Source organism: Lichenostomus cassidix, chromosome 22 (assembly GCF_008360975.1).
Source record: "Lichenostomus cassidix isolate B80296 chromosome 22, HeHo_3.0, whole genome shotgun sequence".
NCBI classification, from domain to species: Eukaryota; Metazoa; Chordata; class Aves; order Passeriformes; family Meliphagidae; genus Lichenostomus; species Lichenostomus cassidix.
The window spans coordinates 1,556,159-1,569,589 of NC_139502.1; the positions used below are offsets into that span (position 1 = coordinate 1,556,159).

The window sequence follows — 13,431 nt, forward strand, 5'->3', positions numbered from 1 at the left end:
TGACAATCAAGCCTTGAAGGGAGTGGTGGGATTAGCCCTCTGCCTCCAGGGAAAATGTCATGTCCCAGGGAGAAACTGCCCCACAAACGCGGTGCCCACGCATCCTGCGGAATTAGCCGAGTGTCCCGGAGAGGAAGGATCAGGGATGTCAGTCTGTTCAGGGGATTAGGTCACCAATGCCGTTAGAGGGACAAACTCTGCCCCACGCTGCCTCTCAGGGCTCCCATTTTAGAGCAGGTGTCCAGGTGAGCGTTCAGCTCCTGGGAGGTTCCACAGCTTTTTTTTTAAATTTTTTTTTGGCACGGGACAAATGCAAAGCCAAGCTGCTTAAGAAGGGAAAATACCACAGCCAGCTGCAAGCAGCAGCACTTGGGGTAGGAGCCTCAAATCCACGGGAATACAAAATGCTTTTTTAATTTGCTTTTAAAGCAAATGCTGTGCAGCACAAATTAATTCACGCCCGAGCACTAAGCATCTCAGCTTATAAGCCTTTCTTTGGAAACAGTTATATTCAGCGATCTGAACCACTCCTCCTCCTCCATCTGCTCCGAAAGGATGAACAAACAAGCCATTGCTGAAAGAAGGAAGGAAGGAAGGAAGGAAGCAAACCCGTTCAGCCATCTCCGAGGAAAACCGTGCCAGACCAAGAGAGCTCTTTTCCCCAAACCCCCACGCGCACACCCCTCCCAAAAAAAAAAAAAATTTAAAAAAAAAATCATAATTCCAACAGATCCCAAACCAAAATATTCTCCCTGCATGGGGCTCCCCCTCGCTCCTCGCACGAGGAGCTGAGCGCTGGTCACACGCGGCAACAGGTTCTGCTGCTCCAGCTCCCTCCCACACGCTGCAAAATGGGACGAGTCAAAGTGCCGCCTTGACTCATCAGCCACATGATCCAAGGCTGGAGCTAAAAAGGGGGAACTGGTTTACTCACTGTCTTGGGTACAATCTGTTTCTTGGGCTGCCCGATCTTGAACGGGATCCTGGAAAAGAGAGAGGAGATGGGGATGTGAGAGCGGCGCTGCTGCCGGGCTGGGGTGGGGTTGGGGCAGTGGGGGTTGTTTTGGGGTTCAACCCCAAATTCCAGGCACTGGGGAAGGGTGGGAGAGGCTGTGGGGAGAGCTCACAGCATTCCACAGCTTTCTCCAGAGGGGCAGCTCTGATCTCTGCTGTGGGATAGGGAAGCTGGAGCTGGGCCAGGGAGGGTCAGGCTGGATTTTAGGGAACAATTCTTCCCCCAGAGGGTGTTTGGGCACTGAATAGGCTCCCCGGGGAATGGTGACATTCCCAAATTTGTCACGGCTCCAGGAGTGCTGGCTGGGATTTTGGGATGTCTGTGCAGAGCCTGAAGTTGGATCAATGACCCCTTCCAGCTCAGGATATTCCATATTCTCCAAGAGTCACTGTCACCCCCAAGGTCAGCCCCACACATCCTTCCCTCCACCCCAAATCAGTGCAAGGATGCTCCACGAGCAGCACAAGAAAAACTCTGCTTAAAACCAAATCCGACGGGGAGGATAAAATAATACTAAAAAAAAAAACCCAAACAAACCCTGTAAATATTTAGAAAGAGGATATTAAAAAAAGCAACAACTCGGTGTCTGGAGCTGTGAGCTGCTTCAAAGGATTCCTCTGCTCCAGCAGCTGGAGGAGCAGCTCACCTGCCAGCACAGCCTTCATTCTTAAAATCCCTAATTCCCAGGAAAATCTGGGTTACCTGAATGGTTTTCTCTGAGGTGAAGAGTACTCTAAATAAATTACACAACATATGTAAGGGTGGCTGGGTCAGCTGGGAGCAGCCATGCAGGCGGCCTGGAAATAATTGGATTTCTTTCACCTATCAGTATAATGAAAATCCGGGAATTCGGCTGCTGTTGTCAATGGATTTAATTAAGTTAAAGAGGTGCTGCTCGGTTAAAGCATCTCAGCCAAAATCTCCCAGTGTTTTCTGGGTTGTGGTGCTTTAACTGAATAGGAAAAATTGAGGTCACAATGACAATGAAGTGATGTTTGCTGGATATGCTTCACCTACAGCTCGGCTTCATCCCATCCCATCCCATCCCATCCCATCCCATCCCATCCCATCCCATTTTCCCATCCCATCATCCCATCCCATCATCCCATCCCATCATCCCATCCCATTTTCCCATCCCATCCCAAATCTGCACCAGGAGCTTCCTGGGAAGCTGACCTGTGCAAATTCTCACGCTGCTAGACAAAACTTGAGCTAAAACCATGGATTTTGGGGACGCTGTTGCCTCCCAGTCTGGTTTTTCCCACTGCTGGTTTTCCATTTGCTTCCCACCAGCTTCACTTCCACAACTGGAAGCGAAACGTTTCCCCAGGAAACATTTCCATCAGTGTTAACCTGCTGCAAAACCCAACAGCGTGCACGGGAGAGAGAGTTTGCAACGGAAGAACAAGCAGGATGGAGCAGGAAAAAAACCAGGATTATCCAAACTCCCAGCCTCGCTCTTCCCACCTTTCCCGTTGTTTTCAAACCAACGGTGTAATTACCCACCGGGAATAATCCAGGGCTGCACCCCGCTGTCCCTCCCTGAGCAGCTCTGGAGCCAACCTGAGTCACCAGGTTTAAATTTAAATTTTTTTTTTTTCGGGTGAACTTCCTGTTTATGGCCGTCGGCTCGGACTGGTGTAATTTTGGGTTTAACCCTTTCTTTCCAGCTCCTGTGGCAGTGTGAATCACCCTCCTTTCCTAAACAAACACCACTCTGCTGTATAATTTCCCTGTCAATAACTGGGGGGTGTGGTGCCTTACAGGAAGAAAACAAAAATATAGGGATTTTTTTCCTTTTGTGTTTTCCTCCGTGGGTCAAATATAAACTAAAATGAGGCACCTCCTGCCTGCCATCCCCAGCCAGGTGCTGTCACTTGATGTTTTTGGAAGTGATGCCATCAACTTGGAGGATTAAAAAAGTGGGGATTTTACCCAGGGGAGTGTTATCCCAGTTAAAACCAGTTTGGCAGGGTGGGAACAGGAAGGGAATTGGAGCCAGGATGGTTCCTAGCGGGAAAGGACAATTAAAAAAAGTGATTAAAGCATTACCTGTGCACAGCCTGCCCCTCTGCCCTGTCTGGGGGATTCAGAGAGCATTCCAAACTGGTGCTGTCCACTGGAAAAATGGTGAAATGGAGGGAATTCCCATTCCAATCCCCATCTCCACCTCACCATGGGGGAGAAAGAACCCCAAAAATCCCTTTTTTTTTTTTCCTAGAAACAAAGGGAAGTCAGTGGAGCACTGCAAATCCCCTGTGCAGCAGTAAATATCTCCATCAGCATCGTGATGCCACTTGGTAATTATGTCTGTCTCAGTAAAACCTCTAAAAAAATAACCCTGTGCAAGTCAGGTCTGTTCCCCAATTATTGGATTTTTTTTTGTTCTATTTTACAATTTTACATAATTTTCCTGGTTTTCTAAATCACTGCTTTTTAATATGGTTCTCTGAAAGGGGGGGGAGGAAGATGGGTGAGCAGGAAAGAAAGCAGTAAGGGAAGGGAAAAAAAAAAGAGATGAGAGGTATGGATTTTTTATTGGAGCTTTTAAAACCAAATGGATTCACCCCACGCCTCAAAACCGCCGCTGGCACCGAATTTTTGTCCCTCTGGGAGTTGTGTCCCTGCCTGCAAAACTGGGGTGGGACAAAGTGCAGCTGTCACAGCAACGTCACAACCATTGGCTTGAAAATTTAGGGGTTTTTTCTGGTTAGGAAATACATGATGGGGATAAAGTATATAAACTGGGGGGGAAAATGGATCTGAATCCATCACTGCCATGGATTCCCAGCGTGGCACAGATCTCCCTGATACCTTAAAAGCTGAGCCTGGCTCTATAAACACCAAAGAAAAACCAGAATCGGTGCTTTTTTTTGCTTCTTTTTTTCCCCTCCTATTTTTTTTTTTTTTTGATGTCTCGTTTCTGCTGAGCGAGAGAAAGCTGGGGTTGTGTTTGGGGTGTGAAATCCCTTGAAATCCCGTTCCTGAAGAGCCGAGCGTGCTGAGTCACACAGCCCGAGCGTTCCCACCCCGCAGGGCTGGGGGAGCATCCCGAACCCTCTCCCCGCAAATTTGGGAAGGCAGAGGGGGTTCAGAAGGGAGGGAGGAGGGCGAAACACCGCAGGGAGAGGGTGGGAAGAGCTTAAAGTAGGGGGAAAAAAAGTGTGGGTGGAGAGAATCCTGCGAGCTCTACTCGGGGATGCTCAGGAACCCCAGGGAGGGGAAGGTGGGAGAAGCTGTGGCTGATTTTTCTCTGAAGTTTCCCCAGCAATCTCGTCTATTTACTTGGCTTTTCCATGTGCAAACGCAGGGCCACACACACCAAAGCTGTTAATTCTTCCTCTGGATGCACAGGAGAGTTGGAAACAAACCTCCCGGGCCGGGGGGGATTCAGCTCAATGAGGTCTGCGGGGAGATGAGGCTGAAATCATGGAGCTCCCCCTCCCACTCCCCTCCAGTCCCCTGGAATCGAGGCAAGCAGGCATTGCCGGCAGGAATCAGACCCAATCCTTGCTAAATTAGGGAGGAATTGTCCTTTCCTAGGGTGGACTGAGCAGGATATCAAACCTGGGCATCATCCCTGGTGGCTGGGAGTTGAGATGGAGTTCATAGCATACCCAGGGAATCAATTCCTGCAGGATGAAAAGAATTCCTCCTTTTTCCCACCTCATCCCAGCTGAACGTGGCTTGGCCACCCCTAATCAGGCCCCAGAAGACCCTTGGCAGATAGGGGAGGGATAAACACCAAATATTTTCACCCACAGCTGATAAAACGCTGCCCCTGGGGATGCTGAGCTGCCAAGAAGGGACTGGGGAGGGAAGGGAGGAAGGATGGACAGACAGATGGACAAGAAGGGACAGGGACAGAAGGCTGGGGCAGGTTGGATGGTAATTCATTTGGGAAAAGTGCCACTGAGCCTGTGAATTCAATATTTTTCAATTTACAGGGGACCTGCAGATCTCGCTGTGGTATCAACTGGTGGCCACAACTGGTTTTTCCTGGCACCACGGCCACGCCACCGACTAAATCCATGTTTTGTGGGAAGTGCCCGCTTCCTGTGGAAAGTTTCAGAGCTTTTTTTTTGCCTTTCTCTCTCCCTCTCATCGAAACCCCAAGCGCCAGCACAGCCTGGATCCCCGCCAGAGCTTCTCACTCGTTGAATTTCCACCAAAAATTTCAATTCCTTCACCGGAAAGAAACCTCTCTGTGCCTGCAGGCAGGAGGATGACACCCAGCCTCCCCCGCTGCCAGGGTGACCCCGACCCTCTGAGCCTGGTTTTCCCAAGGATTTTAGCATGTGGGATGATGAGGGGTTCTACAAACCCTTTCTACCTGATCCTCTGTGCACAAAAAAACTGTCCTGAAGCCACCACGGAAACGGTGACAGGGCCCTTCCTTCCCTGAGCCTTTTCCTTCGGAAGCTCCTGCTTTGGGAATGGATTCAGCTCCAGGTGTAGCTGTAGGAAAACTGCCTGGTTGTGGGATCAGCTGCTATCCCAGAGGGATCAGAGTGTTCCTGCAAACACCAGCAGGAAGGTCAGGAGCACACGAGGAAGGATGTGAACCTTCACTTTCCCGCTCTGTGAACTCCGTTGAGCTTCCCCTGCCTTGCCCTCTGCGCTCTGCTAAACCTTCCCTATGAGATGGAGGTGTTAAGGAAGGAGTTTTCCATGATTTAGGAAAGCCAGGAAGTTCAAAGGGCTTTGCTGAGCAGCATTCCCGAATCTAATCCCAGCCTGCACCGAGAAAACCAACCCTGGGCTCCCTAAAAACCCCCAAAGGTGTGAATTCCCAGCCGGGAGGAGATGCCAGGTGAGCCGGGCAGGAAGGAAAGCTCAGGTTAGGCTTCAATCTCCCGGATCCTCCTCGCTGTGCTCCCGGCGTGTCCATGGAAACCGCAGGCACCGTCCCACCCCTCTCCCCCCTCCCCGCCTCGCAGGAACTCATGGCAACCGCTCCAAACACAGCGCCGAGGCAAAAAAAAAAAAAAAATGGAAAAAAAAAAATTATTCCAACGGATCACAAACAGCTTCTGTCGAGGGAGACTCTGCGCCAAATCCTCGTTTGGGTGCTGTGCTCGGTGGAGATGAGAGGGAGGTCAGGGGGTGGGGATGGGAGGGATGTGGGGATGGAATCCCTCGGGAATGAGGGGATGATGGTCCATCCCGCAGGTGAGCATTCCCACCTGGACTGCAACCCCATCCCTGGAAACTTGGGAGGCTTTAAGGAGATGTCAGGGCGAGCTGCTGCAGCGGGGGAGAGGGAGAAAAGAGAGGTGTAAAAAGAGGGGGGGAGGGAAAAAAAAAAGAGGTGTAAACATCGATTTTCTGGATTTTAGGTCAGGCCAGGGAAGACGAGGCACCTTGCTGAAGTTTGGCAGTGGAGGGATGAGCTGCTGGGAATGGATCCTTCTGCATCCTGCACGGAGCCAGGCACGGTGTCAGTGTTAAGCAAATCAAAAATAATGTCAGAATCCTCTCTCTCCCACCCATTCCAAGAGGAGCATGAAAAAAAATAATGATATTTTACTCACCCATCAAAAGAAAATTACTCACGCCAGGCGCGTGGGCGAGCAGAATTTTGCAGGGCTGTTTTAGGCCCTGACTATGCTACAAAAATATCCATTTTAAGCACGGTTGTGAAACACGGTTGTGGCTCAACCAGAGCAATGGGTTTGAGCGACCTGGACAAAACAGGTGGAAAAACGAACAATTTGAGGAATAACCACTTTGGGATTCTGGCAGTGGCAGCAGGGGAGGTGGCAGGTGGTTCTTCCCAGCTGCTCCACCCCGGGAAATGCCCGCCTGGTGCTCCAGTTTCACCGTGATAAAAACTTTTGGGATGTGCAAAGCACCTTGCCCAGGTGCTCCAGGTGACAGGGAGGCGTTTGGTTGCCTCGCTCACCGCTCTGGTATCCACTTGCTTCATCCCAGCTCATTTCATCCCGAGCTCATCTCCCAGTCCCAGTATCACTGAAACCTGCAGGGAAGGGGGAGCGCTGCCATTGGCCACGCTGGGCTCCAAAAAAACATCAATATTGATTCAGAGGGAAGAAAACAGCGCCCGGGGCTGTGTTTGCATCGCACCTGCCCGGCGTGGCCGTGGCTCCAGAACACGGAAAACACCGGGAATAACCACCAAACCCGCTCTCAGCCTGTGCAAATCCATCCTTCCTCCCATCTCCTGGCGGCTCCTCCTCACCTCCATCCCTAAATATCCCAGAAATCGGCGCTCCGGGGAGCTAAACATTGCGTAAGCAGCCGTTCCCACTGATTTCCCGTGGATGCCAGCCCTGGAGTCCACTTGGAGAGCTCCCTGCCAAGAGGCATATGGTCCCCCAGCCCTGCCCCGAGCAGCACGTGCCTCACGCTCCCTTGTCAACATTTGCTTCCCGTGTTTTTCCCTCCCAGTAAATACCAGCTGCTGCAGCGGTGTGCAAGGAGATGGAGCTGGCAGGCTGCTGAAAAAAACCCCCTTTTCCCCTTTTGGGAAATCACCTGGGGGAGTGGGAAGCCAAGGCAGGGGGTATTTGGCAGTCTGGTTACGGGGTTTGGTTTGATGTGGTTTCAGTAGCCTTAAAAAATGCTTTATGGAGTCCAAAATGAGGCACTGGGGGCAATAAGGGGATGAATCAGTAAAATCCAGCACTTGATTCCCTTAATTTTTAGGAGTGGTGGCCAAGGGAATCACTGGATTGCACAGGAGGAAGACAGGGATGAGGATGCTCCAGGAGATCCCAACCCACAGCGCCAAAGCCTGAAGGAAACCATGGAGCTCTGCTGAGATTCCAAAAACATCTCAGCTGCCCGTGCAGGGCTGTGTCCCAAAACAAGCCTACTCCTGCTCTAAATACAGCTCAGCCCAGAAAGACAGTGCTGCCTCACTGCCTGGGTGCAGGAATTGGGAATTTGGGGGTTTCATCCAGGCTCTGGCACCAGCAGCTTCCTCTGAACCCTCTGGAGCAGTTTTCCAGTGTTGGTACAAAGGTCATGGTTGTGTTCCTGGGAGTGACCCCTGTGCTCCTGGGAGCATTCTCTGTGTTCCTGGAGGATTCCCTGTGCTCCTAGGAGCATTCCCTGTGCTCCTGGGAGTGTTCCTTGTGCTCCTGGAGCATTCCCTGTGTTCCTGGAGCATTCCCTGTGTTCCTGGAGCATTCCCTGTGCTCCTGGGAGTGTTCCCTGTGTTTCTGGAGCATTCCTTGTGTACATGAGAGCATTCCCTGTGCTCCTGGAGCATTCCCTGTGCTCCTAGGAGTGTTCCCTGTGTTTCTGGAGCATTCCCTGTTCTCCTGGAGCATTCCCTGTGCTCCTGGGAGCATCCCCTGTGTTCCCAGCTCTCATGCACCATAGAGATCCCAAAGAGCGAGGGATGGCCCAGGATTAACCCCACACAACTCAACAAGGCATCAACCTGCCCACAGCCCTCAAATCTCCAGGGACCTCCTCTGCAAAAAAATCAAGGATATGAGTATCCAAGAGCCACAGTGGCAGCAGTTTGTGCCACTTCCCAGCTCAGCAGGACAGAGCTGAGGAGGAATCTCCATCCTCTTCCAAGCCAACCCTTGGAAAAAGGAGGATTAATCCAGGACTAACCATGCCCAACAACAGAGAGACGCACATGGAATGAGCAAATTCCCTGCTCCCCGAAGCAGCCAGGGCTGGAACAAAGCCCTCCTGCTCCCAAGGGCTGTCACAGCAGTGGCAGCAGGGCCGGACGTGCCTCAGTGTGACATTTCAGGAGCGGGGCACGACCCCGACGTGTGTCAGCGCTGCCGCGGACGTCACGCCAGGCCCTGAACCCCAGCCTGCCCTGAATGGCTCGATTCATCCCTGGGAAGGACTGGCCAAAAGGGTGGACAGTGCAGGGCTGGACTGAGGGTGATTGTGTGGCTGTCACGGCGCTGGAACCCTCCAGGCTCCGAGCCCCTCGTGCGTCAGCGGAGCTGCCGCGCTCCGGAGGCTGACGTGGCTGGAGAAGAAAGAGGAGACTCAGAATTCCCTGGAATCCTCAGTTCCCCCTTCGCCTGGCAGCGACCTCGGATTGCTCCCCAGGAAGAGAGAAAACCACCCGATGTCCCAGCACAAGCCACGCGTGTTGTGGTGACATGTGACAGTCCCCAGGTCACTGGGGAGGACAAGTGGAAGTGAGGACACTCTGTACCCGAATTATTGCACAGCCAACTCAGGAAGGGATTGTTTATCCCTGATATTTTTGGGTCTGGAACCCCTCCTGGAGCAGGGGAGTGGAGCAGAGTCTCTTCCAGAGTCCCTTCCCACAGTTCCCTTCCCACAGTTCCCTTCCCAAAGTTCCCTTCCCCTGGCAAAAGTTATCTTTTTTTGCTGCAAGAGCTCGTTGGACAACACCATCCATAACTGCTGCTGTTCTGAGATGAGTAAAGCACAGCCCAAGTGATTCCAGTGGATAAATGGGTATTTTTAGCCCAAATGCCCAATTTTAATCAGTACCTGTGTGTGCCCCGTCACACTCTTGCAGTACATTTCCAAACCACAACTTGCACAGCTCCCAGCCCAAAAAATTTTCCATTGTCACCACGGAACTCAACTTTCCAGGCAAGGAAAAGGCCTTTTTCTCCTTAATCCATCTCAGCATTCACCTCTCACAACAGCACTGGGTGAGAAATCATGCATGGCACTCAAGATTAATTCCTAAAAATATTAATTTCGAATACAATTCAATTATGGACACTGGTGTGTCCAAACTGAGCCCTCAGCAGTCCAATCCAAACACACATGGGAACAATTATTTCCCTTTTTTGAAGGAAAAAGCTTTACTTTCAAGGAGTCAAAGGTGGTTTTACAGCAATTCAGATCACGGGGACACCTGGGGACATTTGGGGACTCTCCAATTCAGACCACAGGGACACTTGGGGACATTTGGGGACTCTCCATGTACCTGCAGCAGCACCTGGGCACGGGGCAGGGAGGAGCTGGGAGGATGGGAAAAGGTCAGGAGTGCTGTGGGAGGGACAGGTGAGGGCTGCACACCTGTGTGGGGGACAGTGGGGACAGCAGGGACAAGCCTGGCCAGGACTGGGACAAACCCGGCCAGGACTGGCACAAACCTGGCCAGGACTGGGACAAACCCGGCCAGGACTGGCACAAGCCAGGCCAGGAGTGGGACAAACCTGGACAGGAGTGGGACAAACCTGGACAGGAGTGGGACAAACCTGGCCAGGAGTGGGACAAACCCAGCAAGGACAGGGACAAACCTGGAAAGGACTGGGACAAGCCAGGCCAGGACTAGGACAGCACTGGGTCAGTTCCAGGGTCAGTTCCAGGCTCTCCACCAGGACAAGCCCTGCCAGCACCAAGCTCCGCTCCAGGCCAGCTGCAGCCCAGCCCCGAGGCCACTCCTGGCCAGCAGCAGGACACACTCCGGGCCAGCACCGGGACAAGCCTGCCCGGCCCAGCTCCGCTCCAGGGCCTGCACCGGGGCTGCTCCGGGACTGTGCCCTGCTCCCTCCGCGGTGACGAGCCGGTGCTGCTCCCGGTTCTCTCTCCCTGCCCCTCTGCCGGTGCCGCCGCTCCCGGTTCCTCCGCTTTTCCCCTCTCCCGGTGCCGCTGCTCCCGCCCAGCCCCTCTCCCGGTGCCCCCGTTCCCCGCGCAGCCCCTCTCCCGGCGCTCCCGGTGCCCCCGTTCCCCGCGCAGCCCCGCTCCGTTCCCGGGGCTCTCCCGGCACTCACCAGCTCATGTTCCCCTCAGCCCCGCGCCGCTCCCGGAAGCGCCGCCGGTTTTTTAGCCCCGCCCCTTCCGGGAGCGCGCGCCCCGCCGCGCGCCGCGGTGACGCAACGCGCGGGGCGTGACGTCACGCGCGCATTCCCCGCCAGCGTGACGTCACGGGGGGGGAAAGCGCGCGCGGCGGGGGGGAAGACGGTGAAATTCGGCTGGTTTCGGTGGGAAGGGTGGGAACGGGGCGGGAGGGGGTGGAGGAGAACGGCTGGGAGATGTGGAGCATCGCCGGGGTGGGAGAGGAGGAGGAATTGCCTGGATAACCCATGGGATGGGCAAAGAAGAGGAATTGGAATTGCCTGGATAACCCATGGGGTGGGCAAAGAGAAGGAATTGGAATTGCCTGGATAACCCATGGGGTGGGCAAAGAGAAGGAATTGGAATTGCCTGGATAACCCATGGGATGGGCAAAGAAGAGGAATTGGAATTGCCTGGATAACCCATGGGATGGGCAAAGAGAAGGAGGAATTGGAATTGCCTGGATCATCTATGGGGTGGGCAAAGGGGAGGAATTGGCATTGCCTGGATCATCTATGGGGTGGGAGAGGAGGAGGAATTGGAATTGCCTGGATCACCCACGGGGTGGGCGAGGGCACAGGGAGAGGATGCCCAGGATCATCCTAAAAGTGGGTGGGATGGCATGGAGTGCCCAGGAACACCCCGGCGTGGGCAGTGGCACAGGGAGGGGATGCTCAGGAGCATCCCTGGGGTGGGAAGGAATTGCTCAGGAGCATCCCTGGGGTGGGCGAGGATGCAGTGGAAGGATTGCCCAGGAGCATCCCTGGGGTGGGCGAGGGGAAGGAGTTGCCTGGGAGCATCCGGAGGTGTATGAGGGCATGGAGAGGATGCCCAGGGGTGTCCCTGCGGTGGGTCAGGGCACAGGGAAAGCATTCCCGGGAGCATCCCAGGCTGAGCCCAGGGCAGGAGCATGGGGAGGAGCAGCACTGCCCCAATCAAGGAAATCCAAGCGAAATGTGCATCACCTTTGGAAGAGCAGGAGCACCCAATTTTGGGAGAAACCCCCCAAATCCATCTTGAGGACGCTGGACAGGGGTGGAAAGGAGAACAAAGTTGTTTCAGTGACGAAAACCCCTCCGTGTCCTCAGCACTGACCCATCAGCCACCACCATCCATGACCCTGGGATGAACCAGAGCCCCGCAAGCTCCTGGTGCCCTCAGACCCCCTTTGTCATCCCAGAGGTGACATCCCAGGGGCGGGAACGGGCTTGGTGACACCGGGCTGGTGACACCAGCCACATGCCAGCGCACGGGGCGGCGGCCCGGGCCGGGCGCCAGGGGTGGCTTTATCAATTAGCAGGTGGAGGTAAACAGCGCGGTAATTACCGCCAGGGAGGATGATGCTAAACTGGGAAGGTGTTACCGACACCGGTGAGGACAGGGATTAGCCCAGAAGGAGCAGGGGGGCAGAGCTGGGGGGATCTGGCCGTGGGGGGTGTCAGCCCCTTCCAGTTGTCCCATTTTGTGCCAGGATGGGGAGAAGGAGCCAGGATGGGTGGACAGGGGAGGTTGGAATGTGGCCGGAGGGACAGGGGTTGATTTTGGGGTGCTGGTGGGTGTCAGAGAGGCAGCCAGCAGGGTCCCCACATCCCATTCCAGGTGTGGGCAGGGTGAGGAGGAAGAGGATGGCTGAAGCCAGGAAGGTTTTGCTGGTGGTTCTCACTGCCAGCTGGGCCAGGCTGCTGCTCCTGGCCCTGTCCCCACCGTGGTGCCCCACGCTGTCACCTCGGGGCGAAGGGGACGTGGCAAGGCAGAGCTGGGATGAGCCTGGATCTGTCATCCTGACGGCCACGGGACTCGGGCAGCATCTTCCGTGGTGGCTTTGCCATCTGTCCCCCTGTCCCAGGCACGTGCTGGGAGGACAAGTCTGGCTTCTTCCTCCGAAACTCATCCAGGGATTGGGAGGAAGTGGGGATGGATCCACACAGTCCAGCGGGGTGGGAAATGAAGGTCAGGCGATCCAGAACCATCCAGGCCTTCTGTGGGTGATGCCAGCTCCGAAGCTGAGCCAGAGGTGAGAAGATCAGGGAAGGATCCCACCAACATCTGTAGCTCCAGCTGCAAACCAGCACCTTCTGGCTGCAGGTCCTCATCGCTCCCAACCCCGGGGATGGAGTCTCAGCTCTTGGTGCTCCTCCTGAGCAGCAAATCCCATCCCGTGGAGAGCTCTTGGTCCAAACCACGTCCTGCAAAGCCCTGCAGACCCTCAGCAGGGAGGAGCGAGGTGTCGGTGGCCTCCTCAGGACCCCGGCGCTCCCGTCGAGGAGGGAGAGGCAGCAAGTTCTGTGGAGCTGGTACGTGACTGGAAGCCCTTCCCTCCTCCCCAGAACACAGATAGCCCAGAACGGGGATGGAAAAGTGCCGTGTTTCCGTAGCAACCAACATTTTTCGTGCAAGGTGCTGCACGCGCTCCCCGCGCTTTGCCACCCAAGGGTGCTCCTCACCTTCCTGCTCCGCGCTGGGGGGGTCCTGCCCAGCGGGATGGCCAGGCCCGGGTGGCAGAGCAGGTCCCCAGGGCTTGGTGGGCTCTGCCCTCCTCCTCCTCCTCGCCCGCAGAAAGAGCCCAAAGCGTTGGTGCAACCTTGGGTGGCTCCTCGCTGGGGCAGCTCCTTTGCCGTGCCCTTTCCCTGCATCTCCAGCGTTTTCCA

At 54.6% G+C, this 13,431-nt stretch overlaps 1 protein-coding gene and 1 long non-coding RNA gene across 2 annotated transcripts in view; both read right to left on the reverse strand.

Moving 5' to 3' along the window:
* BIN3 (bridging integrator 3) overlaps window positions 1-10,828 on the reverse strand; it is a 38,263-nt gene extending 27,435 nt beyond the window's left edge. Inside the window, exons 1-2 of the mRNA XM_085080900.1 lie at window positions 10,720-10,828; window positions 935-983 (exon numbers count right to left, since the gene is read on the reverse strand). Coding sequence (XP_084937026.1) covers window positions 935-983; window positions 10,720-10,727 — 57 coding nt within the window. The 5' untranslated portion in view covers window positions 10,728-10,828. The remainder of the gene's footprint in view (window positions 1-934; window positions 984-10,719) is intronic.
* On the reverse strand, window positions 3,534-7,694 carry LOC146428010 (uncharacterized). Its single transcript, XR_014856210.1, has 2 exons — window positions 5,772-7,694; window positions 3,534-5,532 (listed from the first exon to the last, which is right to left on the reverse strand). It is a non-coding gene; the product is annotated as an uncharacterized LOC146428010 (long non-coding RNA).
* Window positions 10,829-13,431: the final 2,603 nt, after the last annotated feature.